The sequence below is a fragment of the Ruditapes philippinarum genome, unplaced genomic scaffold (assembly GCF_026571515.1).
Source record: "Ruditapes philippinarum isolate M1 unplaced genomic scaffold, ASM2657151v2 ctg4871_1_1_1_1, whole genome shotgun sequence".
NCBI classification, from domain to species: Eukaryota; Metazoa; Mollusca; class Bivalvia; order Venerida; family Veneridae; genus Ruditapes; species Ruditapes philippinarum.
The window spans coordinates 14,620-41,793 of NW_026852956.1; the positions used below are offsets into that span (position 1 = coordinate 14,620).

At 32.8% G+C, this 27,174-nt stretch overlaps 1 protein-coding gene and 1 long non-coding RNA gene across 4 annotated transcripts; both read right to left on the bottom strand.

The window, feature by feature from the left end:
• Positions 1–1,608: 1,608 nt before the first annotated feature.
• LOC132729246 (cAMP-responsive element modulator-like) lies at positions 1,609–8,564 on the bottom strand. 3 transcript variants are annotated; one of them, XM_060714986.1, is made up of 7 exons: positions 8,411–8,564; positions 6,063–6,264; positions 5,538–5,623; positions 4,825–4,970; positions 4,187–4,363; positions 3,025–3,181; positions 1,609–2,556 (listed from the first exon to the last, which is right to left on the bottom strand). In XM_060714986.1, exons 2-7 carry the CDS (start codon positions 6,249–6,251, stop codon positions 2,412–2,414), a joined length of 900 nt encoding a protein of 299 aa, XP_060570969.1. In that variant the 5' UTR covers positions 6,252–6,264; positions 8,411–8,564; the 3' UTR covers positions 1,609–2,411. The 3 variants fall into 3 exon arrangements, with proteins under 3 accessions (XP_060570969.1, XP_060570954.1, XP_060570960.1); XM_060714971.1 differs by having other exon boundaries at positions 4,816–4,970; XM_060714977.1 differs by lacking the exon at positions 8,411–8,564 and adding an exon at positions 8,199–8,403 and having other exon boundaries at positions 4,816–4,970.
• Positions 8,565–15,253: 6,689 nt separating this feature from the next.
• Positions 15,254–16,846, bottom strand: LOC132729223 (uncharacterized). The gene is made up of 3 exons (XR_009625580.1): positions 16,355–16,846; positions 15,742–15,855; positions 15,254–15,427 (listed from the first exon to the last, which is right to left on the bottom strand). It is a non-coding gene; the product is annotated as an uncharacterized LOC132729223 (long non-coding RNA).
• Positions 16,847–27,174: the final 10,328 nt, after the last annotated feature.

Genomic DNA, 27,174 nt, shown 5'->3' on the forward strand with positions numbered 1-27,174 from the left:
ATTTTTCATAACAGATTGTTAATCTTGCATGCATTTGCTAGAATTTCACATAAAAGTACAACTATTTACAGAAACAGCTTCAAAACAAAAATGCAATGAAAGAATGGACTGAATTAAAAAGAAAAATCTTAACAATGTAAATAAAGATGACTTCAAGATGATAACATATACACAATAAATAACTGACTTTACACACAGCTAAAAATAAAACCAGTAAAATGATGAAGTAAAAATTTGTCATACCAACAACAAAATTTATTCTCCGATGATGAATTTTATTACTATAAATAATGGAATTTATGCTTGTTTTCCTTCTTTGAAGAAAAATATCTTAATTGGAAAAAATCTATTCAAGTAAGTTTTAAGTATACGCAGGAATTTCAGGCACTATTTTATAGCATATTTCTATGAAAACCTTAAAGAATTTTGGCAAGTCTTAGTAAGCTTGCAAGTTTGTAGCACATTACAGTAATTATTATGTCCATTGGCAAGGATTAATTGTATTTATTTAACCACTAACAAACAATATGAAGATTTATCGCTCCACTTTGATAATGTGGAGAAAAATAATTGGCTAGCTGTAACCAAACATACATAGAAATTGTATAAACTGTTGTTATAATCAGGAAAACAGTTCATACAAACAAAAGGGAGTAACAAAAGTTTACCCTATTTCCTGCATAAAAAGAAAATGTTAAAAAAAATTGGAAAACTTGTTTAACCCTTTAATGCCTCCAGATGAGCCAAAACGTTCGAGAAAAACTATTTTGAGAAAAACTACTAAGATTTTAAGAAAAGTAAAAACATTCATAATTCAAGAAATAATTTACATTTAATTTTTGCAATTATTGCCTGTTTTTGCAGTATTTATCACCATATTTCTACTGCGATATTAATGTAGTAAGGGCTATTTTTGAATATTATGACCAGCTTTTTGTGCCATTTTCAATGTCATTGAAATTTAAGTATTGTTTGCAATGTGTAAATTTCTTTCTTTGTTCTATTGACAATATTTTACAGTTTAATACATTTTAAAAATGTTCACTAAAATTACCATAAATTTGGTGGCATGCTGCTGAATAATTAACCTATGCAACCTGTACCAAGACAGACCAGTCTTCACAAGTGTGAAGTCTTTGTCTCTATAATGTTAACATCCCCATTTTTGTATTTTGATATTGACATCCCTAAATCCTAGAATGGACTGTTCCAAAATCAAAGCTGGGCAAATCCATTGCACAAATTTAGGAGTAAGTATAGAAAAATTCCACTTGCAGTTTCAAAAAAAAGAGAAAATGTAAATAGTAGAAAACTCAATGGCCTGTAATTGACAGTGTGCTAAAAATAGAACATAAAGTGATGATTCAATCAGATTACAACTCCAGCAATGTATAAACATGTTTACAATATAATATTTAACTGTGCCATTTTAAATTAACATCAGTTTTCTTGAGATTCACCCTAAAAGTTACACCAGCCCTGTAACTGAAATATTCTGGAAAAGTTCCCAGCATTATATTGCTTTTTGCAATTCTGCTATCAACATACCACAAATATTGGACAAATATTTTACACCAAAATCGGACAATCTTAAAATACTGTACTTTACAAAATAAACAATTTCATGTATTTGTACATGTATGCACCATCAAATATTTACAACTCACTTGGATTCATCGATTCAAACACCCCAAATTAAAACAATTCTTTCCTAATAAACAATATAACTGGGTCTGTTGCTCTAACCAACCTTCAAATATATGAATTATGTCTTTAAAAATGAATTATTATATACACACTTAACTCCTTTATAAGCTTTTCAATATTTTGGTACCCTGTATAAACTGGAAATCATTTTGAAAAAAAAAAAAAAATTGTGAGCGATTCAAGAAAGTTTCAAATGTTCTTATTTTAAAACAAATTGATTTTTTTTTACATTTTAAGTTCATGTTTACTAATACAATAAAAGAGATAGATACTCTAAATAAAGCTCTTCAAAATTTTCTAGCTTCTACAAAGTGTTTGGTATCCAAGTCACCGATCCTTCCCTCTTTGCGACTGCGCGTCTCCTTTTTATCACCATGTTTTTAGATGGAATTTTCATCGTCACAAGAAAAATAATTTTCTGTCAATGTCAGCATTAACATAAAAAAGCCACAAATCTTTGACTTTAAAACATTAAGCATTTATCTTGGTCCATGAATGTGTTAAGGTATAAGATACATCATCTTTAAGTCCCCACATACTTGTTTATGAAGCTGTATTGAACACAAGGCTATTACTATGCAAGTACTTACTCAATAGTCTGATAATGTATATATACTTTCCTTTGCAGGCACAAAGTTTTACCCATTCAGCACATTAGTTACGTACTTATTATTTGTTTAAAAGACGTGCTATCACAGTGAAGATCACACTTCCGTCTGACAGTATAATTCTTTCAATGCTTTTAATTCCTCAATCAGAGTTTTGTTTTGATTTTCTAATACTGCCACACGATTTTCTAAACATTTCACATAGTCTTTCTTCTTTCTACGACACTCTTTCGCTGCCTCTCTGAAAAGAAAAACAAAACAACAATGTTGAAATTAACATCAATTTTTTGCTAGTATACTTATATTTATAAAGTTTTTTATACTTTTTCTCCACAGTTTGTTTTATCAATGTGCAACTAACCTTAGTCGTAACTAACACAGTGTTCCTAGATTTATTTTACTTGTCTTCCATTTTAAACAAATCACTGACAACTTCTTTTCAATTGTAAACTAAATGATAAATCATTGCATTACTCACGAATGCAATCTTCAATAACATTGTCTCACAATAGATATGATAGAATCTATCTAAAAGTAAGGTATTTTCTCAATCCAGTGTAGCTGTCAAACAATAGTAGCTAAATACTGCAAAACAAATAACAAAAAAATAAACTCATTACTGTTAGATGAACCTGAGATAATTATCACTATGGAAACTAGCTCTTGCTGACCAGGACTGATACAGCGACTCTGTTAAATAATAAAATACCTGTTTTTGAGAAGTCGAAGTTCTCGTTTTCGAGATGCTTCTTCTGATGCCGCATCACGACTTAAAGTTGCTGTACTATTTGTTGCCATGACGACGCCTTGTGGCAATGTTCCTGGCGTGGCTATCTGATACGCTTGCATTGTGCCCGTACTTCCAACTGAAATTTATTATCATTTTCTATAAAGTGATAAAATTGGACTTTGAAAATTCCACAACAGTTTATCAATTTAGTTTAAACATATTTCTTTTAGCTGGATTGTGGAAAAAGTTCTTGCAACTTATATTAATCACTTTTAAGCACATTTCCTGAAAGCAACCACTGTCAACCAGTATGGTGTCATATGAAGAAACATGGTTGAGACTCAAGGACTCAAACCCATGATCCCTGGTTTGATGAACAGACACTTTAACCACTAGGCCACCACTCCCCATCAACAGATTCAGCCAAAATATGCTATTATTTTATTTTTCAGAAGTTTTTTATTTTTAGGTGTTCTGTTATAGTTTCTGAAAAGATACTTATTGGCTATAGCTTTAGATGAACCATCTTTTGTGCTTTGTTCTTATAGTAATAGTGATTTTGTATGGAAGACAAAATTCTTCTTTATGTTGGGCTACTTTGAAACAAATTGCTTCACATTCCATGTTGCTTTCATTTTGTGATAAACATCTAACATGCTATAAATCCATTACTTAAACATAGGTCTCATCTTATGGACAGTACAGAACAAAAGTATCATTCATTTCTAAGGCTTAGAGCATTTAAAAGAACCTTGCATCTATAATAAAATTTAGGTAATATTACTTTTACTAAGCCATTTGTGCATTGATTGATTTTCATCTATGACATTCAACCTTAAAATTGAGTTTTATTTAGATTTTTTATTTAGATATTTCATAAAAGATAATATATCACCAGGATCAGAGGCCAACATAGCCAATTATTACTTTAAACATATAGAATGAGATTTTTTTTACTTAGTAGATGTTTCAACCTTTTCTGAACACATTTGTCTAAATTTTCATATGCTCAAACTCCAATCTTGTGATAGAAACTGGAACAGAATTTAAATTAACCAAAATAAATTGACATTCAAGCCAGAGGTCAAGAGAGTATTATAATTATTGGCTTAATTTAAATTTAAACAACCAATGAACAAACCTGGTATGTAAAACTGTTGACCGTCTGGTCCTTGTGCGTATTGGACAATAGTTGCACCTCCAGTACTAGCAGCACTAGATGCAGGACTAGCATTAGTCATGGTCAGGGTTTGTAATCCCTGAGCCACTGGCGTACCGTCTGCGTTCACGCTGATCTGTATAGCTCCTGATGGTATCACTGAAAAATTAAATGCAACGATTAATGAAAAAATTGTCTTCGAATTTTTCCGTCTATAAGTCATTTGATAGATCTATACTAGAGAAAGATCTTTAATTCATTTTTTTGCCACCATCGAGGCCATTTGTGGCCATCATCAGCAGTTTTGTGGCTGAGGAAGACCTCAGTTGCCTCTCTCAAGTAATTTGAACAGGATACAAGGATTCAGTCATATTTTTTACCTTCCACCCCCCCCCCCCCAAATAAAAGCCGATTTATTTACTCTGGCACATGTGAATTAAATTTTGACAAACAAATATTTTGTTTCCTATAGCCCATAGCAGCTGTAGATATATATAAAACTGATAACATTTTCAATGAATTTCAGTCTAACAGAGTCACTGATCTTATTATGAAATGTTGAACTACAAACAGTCAACAAGCATATTATTAGCACACATAGAAAGTCTTACTATAATCACCAGTTGCACTTTGGTATTGTAAAGCTGCAGCACTCAGGCTTGTACCAGTGCCGTCCTGGGAGTCGCCGTCCTGGCTTTGACTGCTGTTTGATTCCTCCTCAATCTTGGCAACTGATACAGGAGATGACAAATCGTTTAAAATTTTTCTGCAAAGGAACAAATAAGAAGTTAATAATAATCCATATCATCAACTTACATTCTAATCTTATACTAAGTTATAGGGTCTTTCTTGAATAAAACTTATAATGACATTTCTGAGTATGGAAATATGACCAGTTTCGATTTCCATGCTATTTCTGGTCAATTTTTAGTAGTGTCTCCCATCAACAGTAAATGATCTCCTCTTGAAGAGACTTTCTGATACATCAATTGTGTGTACATATTATAATTCTTGGGGTTACCTGGGGCTTTTTGGACTGCACCTGCCGACACACAAAGGTGTAAACTTTTAAGAGGAGCATGCTTGTTAATTGAAATTAAATATCAGTAAAGCAAAAATAGAGCCAAAACAAGTCAAAACAATTGATGTGTTGGCTGACCTTTGCCTGCCATGGATGCATGGATAGATTCAGTTGCTTTCAGTAGCCTTTGAGTTTACAGGCTATTCCTAAGAACACCTCAGTTTCAACAAAACAGAGCCTAGAATATTATTTTATGGCATTTCAGCTATGTCCTGTTTATGTTCAAGATATTACTTAATACTATGTCAATACCTATATGACGGTCTTCTTGTAAGAATTTCTCTTCGTTTTCTGCCCTCCGAATCGTCTGATAACTGTTCTTCGTCTACTTGTGCTACCTGTAATTAACACAAATACATAATTATATATTATCATAATTTTCAGAACTGATTTGTTCTTATACAACACTTTTCATGTGCAATCCGAAGCAGTAATACTGTATTATGTATTCTGAAGTTAATTGCTGTTACAGTAACTTAAAATGTAATGATAAAAGTTTAAGGAAATATACAAAGAAACTGTGTAACTAATTTACCACATAATTATTTACAAATCACCTACTCTGCTCACTTTATTCATTTAATGGAATTGTCCAGCTTTGAAATTGAGACTGTCCATTTACATTTTAAGGGGTGTCAGTATCAAAAATATGCACTGGAGTAAAAATAAAGCCTGCTAATGGCTATACAGACATGTACAAATTGGCATGACTTAAGTAAAGGTAATGAAGAACAGATAATAATGTTACATGTTTTTATTGTGGAAAACTATACATACTCTCACAACTTGTATAGTTGGCACGTTGGAACCGGCAGTCTGTATAACAGAGTTTTGGCTTGTTGACTGTAAAATTTGCTGATTCTGTTGTATCACCGACTGAACTTGCAATGTTGGACTTGCTAGTGACACTTGTACGACCGATAATCCTTGATTCACGTCAATATCGGAAGTCACACCGTCAGACATTTTTGCTGACCACCTTAAAAGTGAGAGGAAATGCATCAGTATTGTACCAGTAAAGTTTGAATAAGTTTCGAATGAAGACTTACAAAATATATTAAACATGGCTCATGCAATGTACAGTCTTACAGGTATCATATCTTTTCTAAATGTATCATTATTTTTATAGGATAAAGTGGAGAAACTCATTCTAGTGAGAAACCCAGAAAAAGAAAGTTATCTTGGGAAAAAAATCATTTTTTCACAAAGACAGTGACTGCATGTGAAATGAATAGTACATTGTTCAAAGTCAATATTGTTTTACTTTCCTTAAAAAATACTTATTTTTTTCCCTTAAACATTCTATGTATATGTACTCAACCAGAATGGATTTTTTGCCCCACCCAGATCACATGGTAAAGGCACCATATTTTAAGCTTACATCTCTGTATAAAAGATATTGACTATAAGTTTTCAGTCAAAAGCACCTAACTTTTTTTTATTTTATAAAAGGAAGTAACTCATCCATTATTACATGTACCAAGGGTAAGTAAGAGAGTCCTGGGATTCTACATTAAATAGTATTGAAAGTTACCTAGCAGTTAAAAATTTTGACTAAGATTTACCGACTACAAGGTCAAATCCCCATGATTTAAAAAATAAAATTTGACCCTCCAGTTAAAATTCTGAGGGTCAAATCAGATCTTTTGGAAATTTGAAGGGTCAAAGACTGAAAGAGTCATTTCAAGGGTCAAACAGATACTCTGTGTTCACTTATTAGGGGAGATTGCGTGTATTTAGTTGCCAGACAGCTCAGGCAGTTGAGCTGCAGTATGAACTATACCTCTATATTGAAATTTACCATCAATTTTCTCATGTAATAGAGCAATTTTGTGAATTTAACTCTCAGCTATGAATGCAGTCACCGTCCTCCTATGAAAATAATGTCACAAGGTGAGAAAAATGTGCTCTCTGACCAGGACCCTCTGAATACTTTACTGTTTTTTTTATACCAACTAAGCTACCTGGCCGCTTACATACAATCTCCCTTAATTAGTAAACAGTTCAATACCAATGACATGTAGACAAGATTTTTTTAATTGTAAGTTTATACAGAAATTATTTTAGTTAATTCTCCCTGGCAGCTATAAGCATTTGACACAGTTTTGAATCTGTTTCTAGAGAGCAATATGTGTAAAATTTCTTGATCAAGGGAAATAAAACTTATGCACCTGATGGGGTATGAAATAATGAACCTATGCCGCAAGCAATCACTTAGTTACTAGCCTCAGGTTCCAGTCCTGGTTTGGGGGTGGGGGGGGGCAATTACTGCAAATAGCTCTGTCAGAGCTGATGAGCATAGTCGTGTAACCCTGAGAAATTTGGGGATGAATTTAAATAAAGCGGGGGAGTATAATGCCACAGTTCAGAAATTGTTCACTCTTTAGGGTAGAAGATGTGTAAGCGGCCGAAGTGAGCTTTGTCAATAGAGCCGGGAAACGGTATTCCAAGGGTCCCTGTCAGACTGCACGTTTTTCTGTCCCTCACTCCCTGTGACACTTATGTTTCTGTATGACAAATATCACCCAGATTACTTTTAAGATAAGGGTTTCAAAACATGGATTTTGCTTCAGACAAAGTGCTCAAATATCATTAGATCAACTGATGTAACATTAATGGACAAATTATAAACAATATTGGTCAGATATATATTTTTTCCATTTACTGTTACTGGAGATAATCAAGAAGCAAGCACAGTCAAGGTTTCCCTTTGATAGAGTACATGTTAAGTCTTACAAGAGAAATGTAGATCAACACTTTCATCTGTTCATTCAGCCATCGATGTAACATAACACTATTAAACAGAATGACCCACTTTTCGAATCTGCATATTCCCTCATATCAAAACTTAGAATTACAACCATACACAACGTTTAAAGAAAGACTTTAAAAAAGTAAACAAACTTTTCATACCATAATTTGAGAGGGAATCCCGAAATAAATCCATGTTGCTGTCTGGGAAAGCCCTTGAATAGTAAACTGAATTAATTTACAAAATGGCTTATGAATTTTTCACCGCTAGTTTCTCTGCGATATATCGATAAATTTAACCTAGAAAGCCTTTATCTTTGGCATAAAATGTTGTGATAACAGCTTTTGTGCATCTTTTTCTACAGGGTACCTACCAATTACGCAGATTTCGTCACCAACCTTGCCACCAATTAGAAGGATAAATTTGCAGATACGTAGTCGCCACGTCAATCGACAACCATCAGCGTCATAGCTTTATCATAAACCGAACCACTGTGCAAATTTCTATATTCCTACACCGCCTACGGTTTAACAAAAGAATTTCATTGGTTTTCAGCGCCAAATGACGTCAATTGTGCCCGATATATCCGTACTACTTTTTAATACATGCACGTTCAAAATGTAAACAAACATGATTTTAATAGATTGTACCTTTAGAAGTCACACGAGTTTATTTTTAGTAAAATGCTGTATAATTTAAACTTATTCAGGTAGATATTATCGGTGAGTATAAAATAAAGCATAAAAATAATTTGGAACTATATTTAACCCAATTCCATTTTATGGTTAGACACAGGTCTAGAAATTGTGTCATAGTTTAAAGTGCAGAAATTTAAAAAAGTGGTACTGTACAATAATGGCTAAAATATACGTTTTCAAGAACATAATGAAAAGCCCTACTGATTGGCTCCCTTGACCATATGCATCACGGGCCTAAACTAACTGGTTACATTATGTGGTGATAGTACTTTTAATAGATAGGTATACATGAACGTACCTTATTTAAGAACACAAACAGATTATCTGTGATTGTCTTTTATTATAATAGAAATCTATTTTGTTAATGTGAAATCGTTTGTCATAAAAGTAGCAAAATGTAAACTAAGTAGTATTTTGACTTGGAGCCCCCGAACCATTCAAAGTCAGAAGGTATAATATTGGCCAATAATGAGTAACATTTTGTAAACTATATAATAGGACATTTAAATTAAACAGCTTTTAAGAAATAAAACAAAAGGATAATCGGGGCATAATGGGCTTAAAAAAACAATACAATCAAAACATATATAGTAGGAACGTTGGCCCATTAACATACTATAAGTACTTACTGTACTCCATCTTAGTTAACGGTACTTTAATAATGATTTAAAGCAAGAAAGAATACAACACATAAAACTTATGGTACAAAAAATGCCATAAGCTGTAACATATAGGTATTTTCTGCTGTATGACACAAAGAAACAACAATATATTTAGTCAAAATCAGTTTATTTAATGAGCCAGACGAAGACCAAATGTCGGCATTTTTGAAATTAAAATTGCGGTAATGGTGTTTTAATTCAGTTTTTTCATGTTTCAGTTAAAATTTCTGCATTTAATTTTGCATAAATTTAAATATTTAAAGTAAGTATCTTTACATTGTAACTCAAAATTTATTTTTTCAACAAACAAGAACATTTAGAAAATGATGATTGTTTCAGACATAGGCCTACTCACAAATTTAATGGACTAGCTATTATTGCTTTTTGCTGAAATTAGTAAAATGTTGTTCTGTTTTACGTAAAAATCTAGAGATTGAAAATATTTTGCACAAAAACTTTGTTGTTTAGGTGTATAAATAAAATATGTCAATTTTGATCAGTTTTAACACCGGTCATTATGGAAATATGTCATTAATAACCGTACACGTAATAATTATTAAGTGATGACGCGGATTTAGTGATGTTGAGTATACATGTAATTAAAGTGGTTAAAATCTATATAGACAGTCGGCACGAATAAACAGCCGATGTCCCGACTGATGATGAGGCACTACAAAGTAGGCAGAGACGGCGATCAAGGAAGGGTTTATGGAAATAGAGAAAATAAGAATCCCTAAAGAAAGCCCAAAATTACAAAAGTGAAAATGTTGTTTGAAATTGAAAATATGAAACCATACCGTCAATGTGTGAAACCGAAGTAGCAATAATTATAATAAGTTGATTTTCTCAACATATGATTTCAGTTATTCAACGTAGCCATATATGGAACCAGATATATGATAATGAAACCGAATTATCAATATATTAATTCATTTTACAATATATATGACACCAATTTATCAATGAATGAACCAAAGTAGAAATATATCTATAAGTTGGTTATCACATTATATGATACGTATGTAAAAGGGTATTTAAGCTTGACTGTCTTCAAAATTAGAGTAACGTCATCAACCGTCCACCTCTATTTATTGATAACATCGACATTTACTCATCAGCAAATATGAATAACTCAGAAAACCGTTCAACTCAAACGTGTAAGACATTCAAACTCAAATACGGTAGACTATATATCTTTAGGAGTAAAGTATTTTTACTTTGTGTGTCTTTTGTATGATTATTTGAATATATTTTGTTCTTCTTAAGGTAGTACAACCCTAATGCACTGTCTCCACTTTGAAGAGTATTCAAATAGGTTAAAATCACTGTAAAGTGTATTGAAACTGAGGGGGCGTGGGTTCAAACCCCAGAAGGGGCAATTTTTTTTCTTTCATTTTTTTTTCTTTTTAACATTTTTTATTAATCTCTCAGACCCCCTATGGAAGAAAAAAGTGTTTGATTTTAATTATATAATTATTGTAGGTATTTATTTACTAAATAATGCCAAATTTGATAGCAAATATGATACCAGATATTTTCAAAGTTTAATAAAATAAAAACTAAACGGTAAAAGTATTTTATATTTTGCAAGACCAACCAATATACTGTAAACGTATGTCAGGATGGGGAAAATAAATACAATTCTTATACAGTTTTCTAAGTTTATAACAAGTATTTCGGCAACAACAGTGTCTAGTGAGTTACTAATATTGGATTTAAATACATACAAACTTACAAGTTTGGATAACAATGTCGTTTGTAAGATGTTTACTGAATTTGAACTTTGGCGGTTTTACAACTTTATTTACATTACTTGGAGGTCAAGACCGAAGTGACAACATTGGTTGGATTCCGACTTTTATAAGGTTCGATGTTTGAAATCCACCAATGAAACAACAGAAATCCGGAAATCCTCCAATGGACAGACGGCCGGATTTCTGAATCTGAAATCTTGGATTTCAATGGCGGCCATATTGAAATCTCATATAAAATCTACATACGAAAATCATTAATATACAGAAACATGTAGTGAATACTTAAGGATTTCTGACCTTAATCAATCATAAACTTTACATAAATTACGTTCTTGATTTGAATTTGACTGAAATTGACATTAACAATAAGAAATCTTCAATACAAAATATGAACTGACAGATTTCAAACATGTCTGTCATTCGACGTCTGCTACACAAAAATGTAAAGAGAAAATCAGTTTTCTGCTATACATAAAAGGTAAGTTTAACATTTCTATCAGCTTAAATTGCAAAGTCAATAAGTGTTAATACAGTGTTCCTTCAGATCAATAAGGTAAGTGAATCTTGTTATTGTAGAAGTCAACAAATTATGAAGCTATAGGATTTCACAATGTCACTTGGATTTCATTATAAGTTCTGTTGTAAGTACATTTCAGAATTACGCTAGAATGTCAGATCCTTACAATACATTAAAGAAAATTTAGGCAAACTTTGAAAATAGCCCCTCATTTTGGAAAATTTTAGGGATATTTTAAATAAGGCTTTTTACATAGGGAAATGGTCAAATTAGTGTTAAAAGTGGGTGGGGTAGGGTTACATTTGTATACATATTTAAAACATTTCATTTAAAAACAATCATTTTGCTTGTTTAATTTGTTACCTATATGTCATTGTTTATTTCTTAACAATGAGCAAAAGGAAAACATTTTTCATAATGATGATATTATAGATTATTTAGAGTTTCCTCATTTCTGAAAAAATCCCTTCTAGTGGCAAAGTTTTAGTTCATAAAAATGTCCATAACTCATAAACCACACGGTAAATTTTGTTTAAATTTTGCATACAGGTGACATTTAAGGCATATAACTATACTATGTTGTCAAATTTACAATTCCTTATAGTGCCCATTAGGGGTGTACTACCTTAATTTCTATTTCCTATTTATTTTTTTTTTAATTTCATTTTTGTTGCTCTTTTATAATGAAATTTAACCAACTACATGTACATGTCAAGTGATTTTTTGTAAAAAAAATAAAAAAATAACATTTTAACAATCAAACTATTTTAAACCCACTACGATTACAAAATATCAAAAAATGAATATATGGATCAATATATAACTCACTTCATTTCATTGTTTTTTTTATTTACATTTCTGATATTTGCTTTTTCATGATGTTTGAAAAAATGTTTGGGAAACCCCTAAACTTAACACAATTGCATATCAACCCGTGCACAAAATAATTCTTTCTCATGCATTTGCAACTATTTGAAACAAAACTGGTCAAATAAGAAAAAGACACATAAAACACACAAATGTAATGGTACCTAACCATGTCACGAGCATCTTAAAGCATGCAACAGCATTGGCCTACTGTGCTATCAAGGCACAGGAAAATTAGTGGGGCGGGAAATTGAGAAAATAGTGCAAATTGTGATACAAGCATGAACTTTTCAGGAAATCATCTTTAGACCATGTAGATTTCAAAAGTGAAGTGGGCCCAAAAATATCTCTGCTCATTCAAGATGGCCGCCATTTTCAAAATGGCCGCCATATAAATTTGAGTACATTCTAGCTCATTCATTCCCATTTTGTTGTACAGACCTTTAACTCACACCAAAAGCATGCATATAATTTCTCCTTTTCAAAAATTTAAATCTCACAAAATTTCTCTTTCATACTTCTTCCAAAACCAAGATGGCGTCCAATATGGCCGTCGATTTTGTGCAAAACTGTTATATCATTTTTATAGTATGATTTGTTGCACAAATTATGTTTATTATGATAAAAAAGTGTTTAAACATATCAGAGATAATCAAATTATATGTAAATCTCAATAAAAGTAAACATTTAAAAAAATTGTCTAAAAATATCTTTAAAAAAGATCAAGAAAAAATTCCATTTTTTTCATATTTTTCAACTTTGATTTTCTAAAGTAATGTACAAAGTTAAAAAAAGTTATTTTATATCTTAAACTGCATTTGACATTCCATTAATATCATGTGTTTATTGTAAAGAATGTAAGAAAAGCATTAAATCTGTAGGTTTTATATTTTGTGAAAGTGGGTGGGGTAATTTTATATGATAATTGTGAAAGAAAAAACAACAGAAAATCTACATAGCTAAGTTCATTCTATTTCTTTGCTATTTTACTTTTCTATGAATTCTTATGCAAATGTTCAAACTTAAAAAGTACTTTTTATTGGATGAAAGTATTTTTGTCTTCCTTCGGGCCATTTGGTGGATGAGCAAGAAATGCACGTACAAACATGTGTATACATTCAGTTATTAAATTTGGTTGCATGATAATTCTTGTTTCAATATATTTGATATCATATATTAATTGTTAATCGTAAAGACATATAAGAAGACAATAAATCAACTAAACATGCTTAAAATAGCAAACATGTACTTGAATGTAAGGTATAAAGGTAGTCTCTAAACGCATATTTTTGACTCTCCACAATTTTATATTTATAATATAAACATGGCTTAAAAGCCAACAAAATGTATGTGATGTGAAACATATATATCAATGATATGGCCTGGCCTTCATGCAACTTTTTGAACAATTAAGATACAAACTAAGTATACTTAGTCTAGTATTTCCTAAAGTAATCATATCTTTTTTTTTCTTTCAATAAGAGGGTAATGATGACTCTGGATCACTCACCTAAGATCATTGTTGGAAAAAAGGTAAAAAATCAAAAAAAAATTTAATAACCATATCTATTTACGAGTCCATATAAACTTTGTGACCTTTTGTGTTTGGTAAATTTGGACCATGTTGTCCATGATATATCATTATTATAACATAATTATGATGATACATGATTAATGTACATGCGTCGGATAGTGTAGGTTAAGAGAAAACAGATTTATTACAGTAGTTTGTAAATTAAGTGATACCATTGCAAAACCATTTTAGACTGCAGTAGCATCCCAGCAAACACATGACGTTGTTTCAACGTTGCTCAGACGTTAGAGTCCGACGTTGGATAGACGTTGGAATTTAGTTGTATATGAAAGTTTTTTAGACGTCAGAGTCTGACGTCAATCCAACGTCATAAGATGACATAAATCCAACCTCTATTCAACGTACATACAACTACTTTCCAACCTATTCCCAACGTGAATCCAACCAGTTTCCAACATGATTCCAACCAGTTATATACTTACGTAATACCAACTAGTTTCCAACGTAATTCCAACCAATTCCCAACATAAATCTGACCCATTTTCATGAAATAATTCCCAAATAAAGAGAAAATACAAAACTTTCTATACTCGAAAAGTGATTTTATTATTTTGAGAAAGTGATCATAAAAACAATTAAACAAAATGTATAACACAGTTTCTGATTTATCTATTCATGCAAAACTTAATATACAGTAAATATACATTTTCAACAAATTTGTATAACATCACAAAAATGACTCACTTTTAATCATTTATAGTGATAATAAAATAAAGTTTGAAATTTATAAATTGTATATAAACTATTAAAATAAAAAATAAGAGCTACATGTCTTTTCAAAATTGAAGTTCAACATTTATCAGACCTCTGTCAGTCAATACAATAATACACATTTTGTAATCCAAAATAATAACAAACAACAAATCATTTTCATTTAAAGGTCTACAGTATATATTAACTGTTACAATATATGTCAATTAAAGTATTCACGTTTACAACATGCTTAAAAAGGTTTTCTTTTCAATAACTCATAGAAAATGGAAATCATGGAAAATAAAGCTTTCTTTTGCAGTTGATTTCATCGGTAACAAATCGGATAAGTGAGGGAAAATATTCCTTTCTGTCAAAATTAAGTGTAACACACAAAACAATAAATAAATATTCACATTTAAAGAAAGTAAGTAATTTTTAATCTTTATTCTTTCAAAACTAACTAAAAAGTATTAAATTTGGAGATATACTCCTCCATGTGAATAATTCTGGTATACTAAACGTCCACCACTGGATCCTGATTATTTTCATCTACGAAGACACTGTGTCAAACTTGTTTTGAGGTTCAGCTTTTTTTTCCCTTGAAACTGCAAAACAGAAATAAATAAATAAATAAATAGGTGTACATAACAACCAAAATGGTCAATTAAATTATATTAAATAGAAATATTATTACCAATAGATTACCCTAGCATATCATAAATTACAATCAGATGTCGATTGATGATGTAGAACACTCAAAAACTGTACCTTCAAATATATGTAATTTGCAAAACAGTAACATGTAAAGGTGTAAATTCAATCATAAGACATTTCACGTAATTATTTTACTTTTGATTAACAGTTAATTATGACAAAACAGAAATTACAGTAAATAACAAAATCAAAATCCATATATTACCTTAATTTGATGCACTTATCATTCTTTTATGTCCAAATGGTGTTTCCTGTCGACTGCTTTTCATGTATACAATCTTATCAGCTAATTGTCATCACACAAAAATAAGGTGTCAGTCTATAAAGAAAACAAAACCCAATGATTATTGACACAAAGTTATAAATTTACTTTGACAGTATACTTATGTATTGATAGATCCCTACTTTGACCTTTTACATGTAGATCTATTTGAATAACAATAGATTAAATCTCAAATATTGACAGGTGTTCCTTTGTTAACAAATACGTTGTGGTGAAATACTTATTGTTATCTAGTCTACTAATCTGATAAATCGAATTAGAGAGATTAAGGTCATGTATGGATCTTGGCTTAAAATGGCAACACAAATAAAACAAAAAGTTTGACAGAATTTCATACAATTTATATATCAATTGAATCCCAAAGTACGAGTTAAATGAGGGCGAATCAGACTACATTAATGAACTGGTTTAGAACTGAGATAATTGAATATCATAAAGATATAATTATATTCCAAATGTAACTAATAATTTTTCAGTTATTATACTATGCATGCAGTAAGTTTAATACTAATCTACCTTCAAAAATATCACTTACTTTTCACTATGCGAGTTGTCTTCTATGATGTGCATAATGTCCTTCCTTTGTCTTTGTTTGAATTTGAAAACAAATTGTTGTTGTAGCCTCGTTTTGAAATTCATCAAGTTTCCATTATTTTTTTTCAATTTATTTAATTGAAATACTAACATTGTTCCTTTTTATGGTCTAGTATAACAACAATTTTTAAAAAAAAAAATACAATGGATGTGAAAAAAAAAATGAGTAACAAAATTCGAATGATTATATTGACCTGAAATTAGAGCCACCTATCGGGTTTATAAATCAGAACAAAGGGAAGTAACACAATCAAGACTACTATGTTGGATGACACTGAAATCCGACGTCGTATCGACGTAATTCCAACACGTTGATACGACGTCGCAAATACAACGTTGTTTCAACGTTGTATTTAGGATTTTGACGTCGTGACATAAATCCAACTTAGATCCAACGTTGAAACAACGTCAGGTGTTTGCTGGGATCATACAAATTTATGCATGTTATATCAGTCTACATCCCAAATATCTTATTTCAAGTCAATGAAGTTTAACACTAGATGTTTTTAATGTGTTTTCCTATACAAGTCTGTGAACCCAGGTGGCTCTATGAGCATGATTCATTAAATGTGTTAATAAAGACCCAAGGTGGTGCTACATGCCAGCTTAGTACCAGTGCTCTATGCATTTTGATTTTTGAGACGATTTTTTTATTGCATGTATACTTAATGATACAAAAGTGTTTTATGTAACTTTGAAAGAGGTCTTCTTTACTTGGCAAGGTTATATTTTGACTATCTAGGCTCTAGGCATTACAGTTTGTTTGTTTGTTGATTTTTTTTAATAACATCAACAACTTCAATACGATTCCCTAAACAAGTCTTTAAAGACTGTGTTCCTAGTGAGGGCCTTTAAATCATGTTCCTGCAGTCCAAAATGGCTTTCCCTGTCACTGAGTTTACATTGCCTTATATATTAAAATTTTTCTCCGAAACTATGTGCACAGAGAAGAGAAAATATCGTATATCATAACATTGTGATGCTATATAAAGATTATAAACTATTGGCATAGGGTCAAAATCACTTAGTTTACATGGACTCTTATTGGAATATAGTTATATGAGTCTTCTTGTAGTTCTGAGAGCCTAGTTATTGGACATTATTCTTTAAATCATGACTGGTGAAAAAAAGATACTCCTTATATGATTTTAGCATTCTTCAGTATAAAAGAATTATAGACCTTTTCCAGCAGTGGGTCTAAGGTGCGTGATCTAGGGTCAACAATGCTCTCTTTTTATGGGAAAAGTAGGAACACATTTAGTTTATATTCCAAAGTATAAGCTATGTTTGTTATGTGGGTCAAGCGGTTTTATTGATACCTATTTTAGCACACCTAGTCATTAGATAATATGATGTATCAGTCGCCTAAATTTTTGATTCTTTTGAAAATATCATGTCTACATAAGTTATAAGAAATGGACGGTACTTATTCAATTATACTTGGTTACAATGATGTGCAAGTAAATATAACTTTGAATCATTCTGTTACAATCTTTTGGCAAGACTAAATTGTGCAGGAAATAATTGTATTCATAATAGACAACATTTCACTAAGGTCCAGGCATGATTTTATTTAACATATGGTTCGTTGATGAATATTCAGTCTTCTTTCTGTACAATTATCAAGTTATATTATGACTATTGAAACAACATATATTATGCAAACACATTTAATAATTGAATGTATAGATATGATTGTATCTGCATTTATTGATATTTTAGTACACCCTCTAGACCTAAAGGAAAACAAAAATACCTTAATACAATAAAATACTTTTACAGTGAATATTTGCATAAGAATTCTTAAAAAACGTTATTTTGTACTACAATTGTGTGGTAAATTTACCCCACCCACTTTTAATAAGTATAAAACCTTTACATATTTGTTTGTTTTTGTTACAATTATACAATAAAACATAGTGTTGATTGAATATCAAATACACTTTAAGAAACTATGTAACTTTTGGAATTTTGTACATAGACCTAGAAAACCATGTTAGAGAAAAATGAAAAAAAATGGCACTTTTTCTTTGATTTTTTTTTAAAGATTTTTTTGTACAAAAAACTAAAAACATGACTTACAATGTGGTTAACTTAAAATTTGATTTTTTTCTAATATATTTCACAATTTTATATGGAAATACGCATACCGTGTGCAAAAAATTATACTACAAAAGAGATATATAAGTTGTCATTAAAATTGGCAGCCATATTGGACGCCATCTTGGATTCTGAAGAAATATGCAAGAGAAATTGCTTAAATATTTAAATTTTTGAAAAGGGGAAACTAAATGCATGCTTTAGTGTAAGTTTCAGGTCTGTACAGAAAATTGGAATGAAGGATCTATTATGTACATCAAATTTATATGGCGGCCATCTTGAAAATGGCGGCCATCTTGAATGAGCAGAGATATTTTTGGGCCCACTTCACTTTTGAAATCTACATGGTCTAAAGATGATTTCCTGAAAGTTTCATGCTTGTATCACAATTTGCACTATTTTGACAGCAGAGACCTTATTTCCCGCCCCACTAAATATGACGTTTTACTTTGTGTATTATTTATTAGGCTTCAGTCTGCCTCACCTATCTTTCGCATTTTTCTTTATGCAAATAAATGGAAGGCTCAAGTTTTCGTCCTGGGACAGTACTTTTGCAAAAATGCCCCTAGGTTAAAAGTTGAAAACAGAGTGTGAAACATATATCTAATATTTAATGTATATAAAACGTTTTTTGAAACGTTCATGTTTTGCAAAATTGAAATAATTCTCTTATATAAATAGAATGAAAAGTAGAATAAACTTTCAAGTAAAAAATTTTTAATAAGTTATGTATGGTCCTTTTAAAATTTCATAGCGGACTTCAAAAGACGTTAACTGATAACACGCTTGGTTTGCGTTAATATTGTTGTATATAAACCAATTCAAGACATATCTGTGAAAATTAGCCGATATGGCAATGACATATTTTTTAGGGCTGCCCTTTAATAAAAGGGCGGACAACTCTTTGTCCCTAGTGGAATCATATGATACGTGTATGTGGTCGCACGGTCACTTTCCCCAAAATATGTCCTCGATGCATGTATGTGGTCGCATGGTCGAAACGTTCTAATATAATGACATTGTCTTCAAAGGTGTTTTGGCATCGAACAGTCTTATGCAACATTTTTATGTTCTTAAAAAACTGTAGATATCGTAATAAAGAGTGTTAAAAGTTCAATAACGACTTCGTTACTTATGCTTAATAATTAGGAGTATCAAAAGTCAAATAAGGACTTTTTTACTTTTAATTAATAGGTCTAAAAAACCTTATTTGAACTTTGATTCTCCTAAATAGGAGAGTTTACAATTGATACTACCAGTTACAACTATTATACATAGACATTTTTACTTAATTCTTAATTAAAGTTTTAAAATCCTAATAAGGAGAAATAAAACATTAGGGGTTGAGAATCTTAATTAAGAGGAGCTTCAATTAAAGGACTTAATTTAAAATAAAAACCTAATTTGAACTTTGTACCTTCTGATTATGTTTATATACAAGTTCAATAAGAATTTTATTTCTCTAATAGTTTTTAAAACTTCCTAACATGCAAAGTCCTTTTTGGCCTTAGGCCATTTCCAATGTTAAGTGAGGAGGTCACTCTAACCAACTCGATTTTTAACGCAATAGTACATTTGGCAATGTTATCAGGGGAGGTCAGTCTTACCGACTATATTTTAAGATCATTAGTAACCTCCCCTTTGAACCCTAATGCCATTTGCAATATTATCAGCAAGGCCACGTTAACCCAATCGCAACTACTCGGCCCTTTCCGTCAGCCTAAGGACCTCGTACACAATAGTATGAATTCACAGAACGGATGCGGTATTTCGGTCTAATCTACGCTGAAAAACTAAACATGTAAACAAATTGTAATTTAATGCTGTGAGTTGTTGACATGAAGTTGGATTTGTTTAAAATTGAACATCAGTGGGCATATTTAAATAACAAATTGTTGTCAGACATATTTTCAAGCATAAGAGTACCGAGACAGACATTAGATGTCAAATATAAATGTTCGTTTTACATTATCTCTGTTTCTGTTTACATTTGAAACCTTTAAGCTCTTTGAAATTATTTTAAAATGTCTACAACAACATATATATTAGTTTGTAACGTATGTTAAGAAATAATTAATTGAAAAATGTAAAATGAATGTATTATGTAAAAAGGAAAAGTAAATAAAAGGGCCTTAAACGTGGTTCCAAAAAAAAAAAAAAAAAAAAAATACATTTGAAACCACGTGGTAGAACTACTTTCAATCCGTCTTGTTTCCGAGGTTATTATAGATAATAGCCGAGGCAGTTCCGAATTTACTTTAACCGACTCGATTTTGAGCGCAATAGTAACCTCCCTTTTAAAATCTTACTCCATTTGCAAAGATATCAGGGGATATCACTCTAACAAACTCGAATTTGAGCGCAACAGTAACCTTCCTTTTGAACCCTCAGACCATTGGTCATGTTATCAAAGGAGATCACTCTAACTGACTCTCTTTTTAGCCCAACAGTAACCTCCATTTGAACCTTCACCCCATTTGCAATGTTTTCAGGTGAGGTCACTCTTACTTACTATTTAGAGAGCAACAGTAACCTCCCTTTTGAACCCTCGTGCCATTTGCAATGTTATCAGAGGGTCACTCTAACCAATTCTATTTTTAGCGCAACAGTAACCTCCCATTGAACCCTTAACCCCTTTGCAATGTTATCACTAACCGACTCGATTTTGAGAGCAACAGTAACCTCCCTTCTGAACCCTCACGCCATTTGCAGCAATGCTATTAGGGGGTCACTCTAACCAATTCTATTTTGAGCGCAACAGTAATCTCCCAATGAACCTTTAACCCATTTGCAATGTTATCACTAACCGACTCGATTTTGAGAACAACAGTAACCTCCCTTTTAACCCCTTCACAATTTGGAATATTTTCATGGGAGGTCATTCTTAACAACTTGATTTTGAGCGCGACAGTAACCTACCGTTTGAACCTTTACCCCATTTGCAATGTTATCAGGGGAGGTCACTCTAACCGACACTATTTTGAGAGAAACATTAACATCCCTTTGAACTTTCACGCCATTTGCAATGTTTTCAAGGGAGGCCATTATAACCATTTAGTTTTTGAGCTCAATAACCTCCCTTTTGAACCCTTTCGCCATTTGCAATGTTATCAGGGTAGGCCACTCTAATTAACTTTATTTTGACAACAGTAACCGCCCTTTGAACCTATATTTCATTTGAAATAAGTTTCAAATCTATTAATATTACTATATCATGAAATAAAAACGCTATTTTGAATTTTCCGTAGCCTTTGGCCTTTCGGCCTTCTTCAGCAGCATTAATTAAATACATACAAATATATTCAAACAAAGATAGGGAAGTAACGTAAAGTCATTGAGCGACAATTAATTATTATATCTGTATGATTAATCATATACTATTGACACTGGTGCTATGGCGCAATATCAATAAAGACATATACGTATAATGGTGCTTTGCCACCTTTAGGCATATACATGTAAACTGGTGCTGTGTCAAAAATATCACAAATCTTGTATAAACTATGAAAAAAGTTAGGTTAAAATGCGTAAAACGATTACGAAAAAGGTAAAGCCTCAAAGCGAACTCGATTTACTTTTACCGTAAAATAGTATAAAATAATCGTTCATTTTTATTTTACATTTTCCGTTTTAAAATTGTCATTCGATATTTTATACACTGCTTCCGTTTATTCTGGTTCCCTGTCCTATTATGGTTTCCATATAAGTGCGCAGGACACCAGTCTAAGTTCCCGATTTCAATCAGAATATTTTGGCTTTTATCGTTATCTTGTAATTCGAAAAGTTGCGATGTGTCAATTCAGTACTTCGAACGAGGTCTCAACCCGGTACGGAATTAGACCCAGCCCGTTGTAGAAAGTAGTTCTTTAAAATTTTGAAGTGGCCCAATTTAAGTCATCTCTAGTTAGATTGGTCATAATTAAAGTTTTTTATTGCATGTGTGTAGTTTTGTGTGTTATATGATGAGTTTAAACGTTGTTTTTTTTTGTATTCTCCAGGAACTCACTTGTTGGCGGAAGGATTAAAGATGTACCACCCACTAGCAGTCGGAGAATTTAAACTGTGTTACAACAGAACGAAGATTTCGGAAAAAAGTAGATGACTAACCTATTATATTTTGGACATCATTTGACTTAAATAGTGTTGATGTTTAAAGTTGAAGACAGTATATAATTCATCAAGAACAGTGGAATCCAGAATTAAGCCTCAAATGTGACTGATTTACTATAGAACAAATAGTACGAAAATTCACCAGGCCGACACCACGAATGTTTAATAGGTACTCGCGTTACCGTATAGCTCGCTTCGTCTGCTCTTCGAGCTCGCTATAAGTCAAAGAAAGAACTACAATCCTGTCTTATTATTCCCTGCGGTCTGGAGACCGCAGGGTATTGGTACGCGTTTAACTTTTGAGGCATGGAAGGGACACGTGACTGTTGTTCGAATGGAGGAGATTAACGGTGATCTGATAAACCTACATGATTGTTAAATTGACTTTTTCGGAAAACCTGCGATAATACCGTTTGCCGCGTTACGTTCGGATAACCCTAGGGATTAAGAACACTTAATTAAGAACAAAAAACTGATACGTGATATATTTAAATTTTCTATATTACGAAACCCTTTTTAAGGTGAAAAAAACTGAATGATGTGTTTGATATTATCAATGTTTCTTTGAATTGATGTATTGCTCAAAATTTACAACAATAAAATTTTTATACTGGAAAATCTAAAAAATTCCAAATATTCGTAGTGGCCATCTCCACATAAAACTGTGTGTTTTTTATTGTTTTTTTTTCTCTTGGAATTTTCAATTAAAATGGTAGGGGCCAATTTTAATTATTTCTTAAAAAAAAGAAATAATTGTTTTATGTTCGACCTTTCCGGTCATCAACGGTCACCAGTTTCCAAAGACCTTCTTCTATATTAATCGATTACTGTCAACTATATTCCTGATATAAACGTTTATTTATCCTCGCCCCCCCATTGAAAATAGTTAAATGAAATATATTTATATCATTAAAAACGTTCCCCGCAGGAAACCATTTTACTTGTAATCGCTCTGGCAAGTGATCAATTTTGGCAGTGTTAATGGAAAAAACTACTAAATATGAGATAAATATTATACATGTACATAGAAATTAAATTTAGAAATCGGTGTTATCAATCCATTTATCACTATGTATGTGAGAAGTTAGCAGTGAACAATGAGCTAAACAAAAAGGCATTTCAATTTATATAGGGAAGGTAATGATCTGCTGTAATGCTCAGCTGTTTTGCGCATCTAGCAGGGCATTCCTTAATATAGTGTAAAAATGCTCTGCTGCAATACTCAGCTGTCTTGACAATCTAGCAGGGCATTCCTAGCTTAAGTGAAAAAATGCTCTGCTGGAACGCTCAGCTGGCTAGGCAATCTAGCAGTTTGCATTACTAAATATAGTGTTAAAATGCTCTGCTGGAATGCTAAGCTGGCTAGGCAATCTAGCAGGACATTACTAAAATATAGTGAAACAAAATGCTATTCTGGAATGCTAAGCTGGCTAGGCACCAAATCTAGCAGGACATTACTAAATATAGTGTACAAATGCTCTGCTGGAATGCTAAGCTGGCTAGGAATCTAGAAGGCATTACTAAAATATAGTGTAAAAAATGCTCTGCTGGAATGCTAAGCTGGCTAGGCAATCTAGCAGGGCATTCCTAAATATAGTGAAAAAAAATGCTCTGCTGGAATGCTAAGCTGGCTAGGTAATCTAGCAGAGCATTACTTAATACAGTGTAAAAAATGCTCTGCTGGAATGCTAAGCTGGCTAGGCAATCTAGCAGAGCATTACTAAATATAGTGAACAAATGCTTTTCTGGAATGCTAAGCTGGCTAGGCAATCTAGCAGGGCATTACTAAATATAGTGTAAAAATGCTCTGCTGGCTAGGCAATCTAGCCTGGTATTGCTAAATATAGTGTAAAAATGCTCTGCTGGAATGCTAAGCTGGCTAGGCAATCTAACAGAGCATTACGAAATATAGTGTAAAAAATGCTCTGCTGGAATGCTAAGCCGGCTAGGCAATCTAGCAGGGCATTACTAAATAAAGTGTTAAAATGCTCAGCAGGAATGCTCAGCTGGCTAGGGCACTATAGCAGAGCATTCCTTAATATAGTGAAAAAAATGCTCTGGTGGAATGCTCAGCTGGCTAGGCAATCTAGCAGAGCATTACTAGATATAGTGTAAAAATGCTCTGCTGGAATGCTCAGCTGGCTAGGCACTATAGCAGAGCATTCCTTAATAAAGTGAAAAAAATGCTCTGGTGGAATGTCAGCTGGCTAGGCAATCTAGCAGGGCATTTCTAAATATGGTGTAAAAATGCTCTGGTGAAATGCTAAGCTGGCTAGGCAATCTAGCAGGGCATTCCGAAATATAGTTAAAAAAATGCCCTGGTGGAATGCTAAGTTGGCAGACTAATTCTGAGTTCCAGGATTTATTGTTGCCCAAAGTTGTATTGACATTTTCGACTTCTAGGCAATTCTGAGGCACTCGCAGACTTTCAGGTATTTTCGGTGCCAATAGAAATAATGATATTTTTTGACTTCTAAGGACCTTTTAGAGACTATTTCATTGTCCTGCGACTTTTTGAAGGACACTTGCAGACTTTCAGGAACTTTGGTGCCAATGCTGATATTGACAATTAAGAACTTCTAGGGACCCTCAAGAGTCCATTTTGGTCGTCTGCGATTGATTCTTGGGACACTCGCAGACTTTCAGGAATGGTTGGTGCCAATGGAAATAATCATATTTTTGACTTCTAGGGACATTTAAGCGTCCCATTTCATTGGCCTGCAGCGTATTGTTGGACATTCGCAGACTTTCAGGAAAGTTTGGTGGCCAATAGAGATGATGGCAATTTTTACTTCTACGGACCGCGCCAGAGTCCATTTTTTATGGTCTGCGACTGATTCTGGGACATTCGCAGACTTTCCGGAATCTCTGGTGCCAATGGAGATAATGACAGTTTTGACTTCTAGCGACCCACCAGAGTTCATTTCGCTGGTCTGCGACTGATTTTGGGACACTTGCAGACTTTCAGGAATTTTGGTGCCAATGCTGATATTGACAATTAAAACTTCTAGGGACCCTCAAGAGTCCATTTTGGTTCGTCTGCGACTGATTTTGGGACACTTGCAGACTTTCAGGAATTTTGGTGCCAATGCTGATATTGACAATTACGACTTCTAGGGACCCTCAAGAGTCCATTTTGGTCGTCTGCGACTGATTCTTGGACACTCGCAGACTTTCAGGAATGGTTGGTGCCAATGGAAATAATCATATTTTTGACTTCTAGGGACATTTAAGAGTCCATTTCATTGGCCTGCAGCGTATTGTTGGACATTCGCAAACTTTCAGGAAAGTTTGGTGCCAATAGAGATGATGGCAATTTTTACTTCTAGGGACTGCCGGAGTCCATTTTTATGGTCTGCGACTGATTCTGGGACATTCGCAGACTTTCAGGAATCTCTGGTGCCAATGGAGATAATGACATTTTTGACTTCTAGCGACCCACCAGAGTTCATTTCGCTGGTCTGCGACTGATTTTGGGACACTTGCAGACTTTCAGGAATTTTGATGCCAATGGAGATAATGACATTTTTGACTTTTAGGGATCCGCCAGAGTACATTTCTTGGGTCTGCGACTGATTCCTTGAGACTCGCAGACTTTCAGGATGTTTAGTGCCATTGCAGATCATGACTTTTTAACTTTTAAGGACCCCTTAGTCATAAGCAGAGCATTTTTACCCTAAAAATGTCATTATCTGCATTAGCACCAAAAAATCCTGAAAGTCTGCAAGTGCCCAATAATCAGTCGCAGACCAACGAAATAGACTCTGGATGGTCAAAAATGTCATAAATTGTAATTATCTCTATTGGCACCAACAATTCCTGAAAGTCTGTGACTGTCAAAGATTAAGTCGCAGACCAAAAAAATGGACCCTGGATGGTCCCTAGAAGTAAAAAATGTCATTATCTGCCTTGACATCAAAAAATTCCTGAAAGTCTGTGAGTGCCTCAGAATCAGTCGCAGACCAAAAAAAATGGATTCAGAAAGGTCCCAATAAGTCAGAAACATCATTTTCTGCATTGACACCAAAAATTCCTGAAAGTCTGCGAGTGACTCAGAATCAGTCTCAGACCAACGAAATAGACTCAGGAGGGTCCTTTTGAAGTAAAAATGTCATTATCTCCATTGGCACCGAAAATTTCTGAAAGTCTGCGAGTGTTCCAAAAACATTCGCAGACCAACGAAATGGACTCTGGATGGTCCTAAAAATTCACAAATGTCATTATCTGCATTAACACCAAAATTCCTTAAAGTCTGCGATCGTCCCAGAATCAGTCGGAGACCAAAGAAATAGACACTTAAGGGTCCCGTAGAAGTAAAAAATGTCATTATCTGCATTGGCACTAACTATTTTAGAAAGTCTACGAGTGCCAAATAATCAGTTGCAGACCAACGAAATTTATACTTTATTTAAGAATGTCCTGCTTGTTTGCCTAGACAGCTCAGCATTCCGTCAGTACATTTTTACACTAATTTTCAGAATGCTTTGCTGGATTGCTTAGCCAGCTGAGCATTTTAAACACTATATTTAGGAATGCCCTGCTAGATTGCTT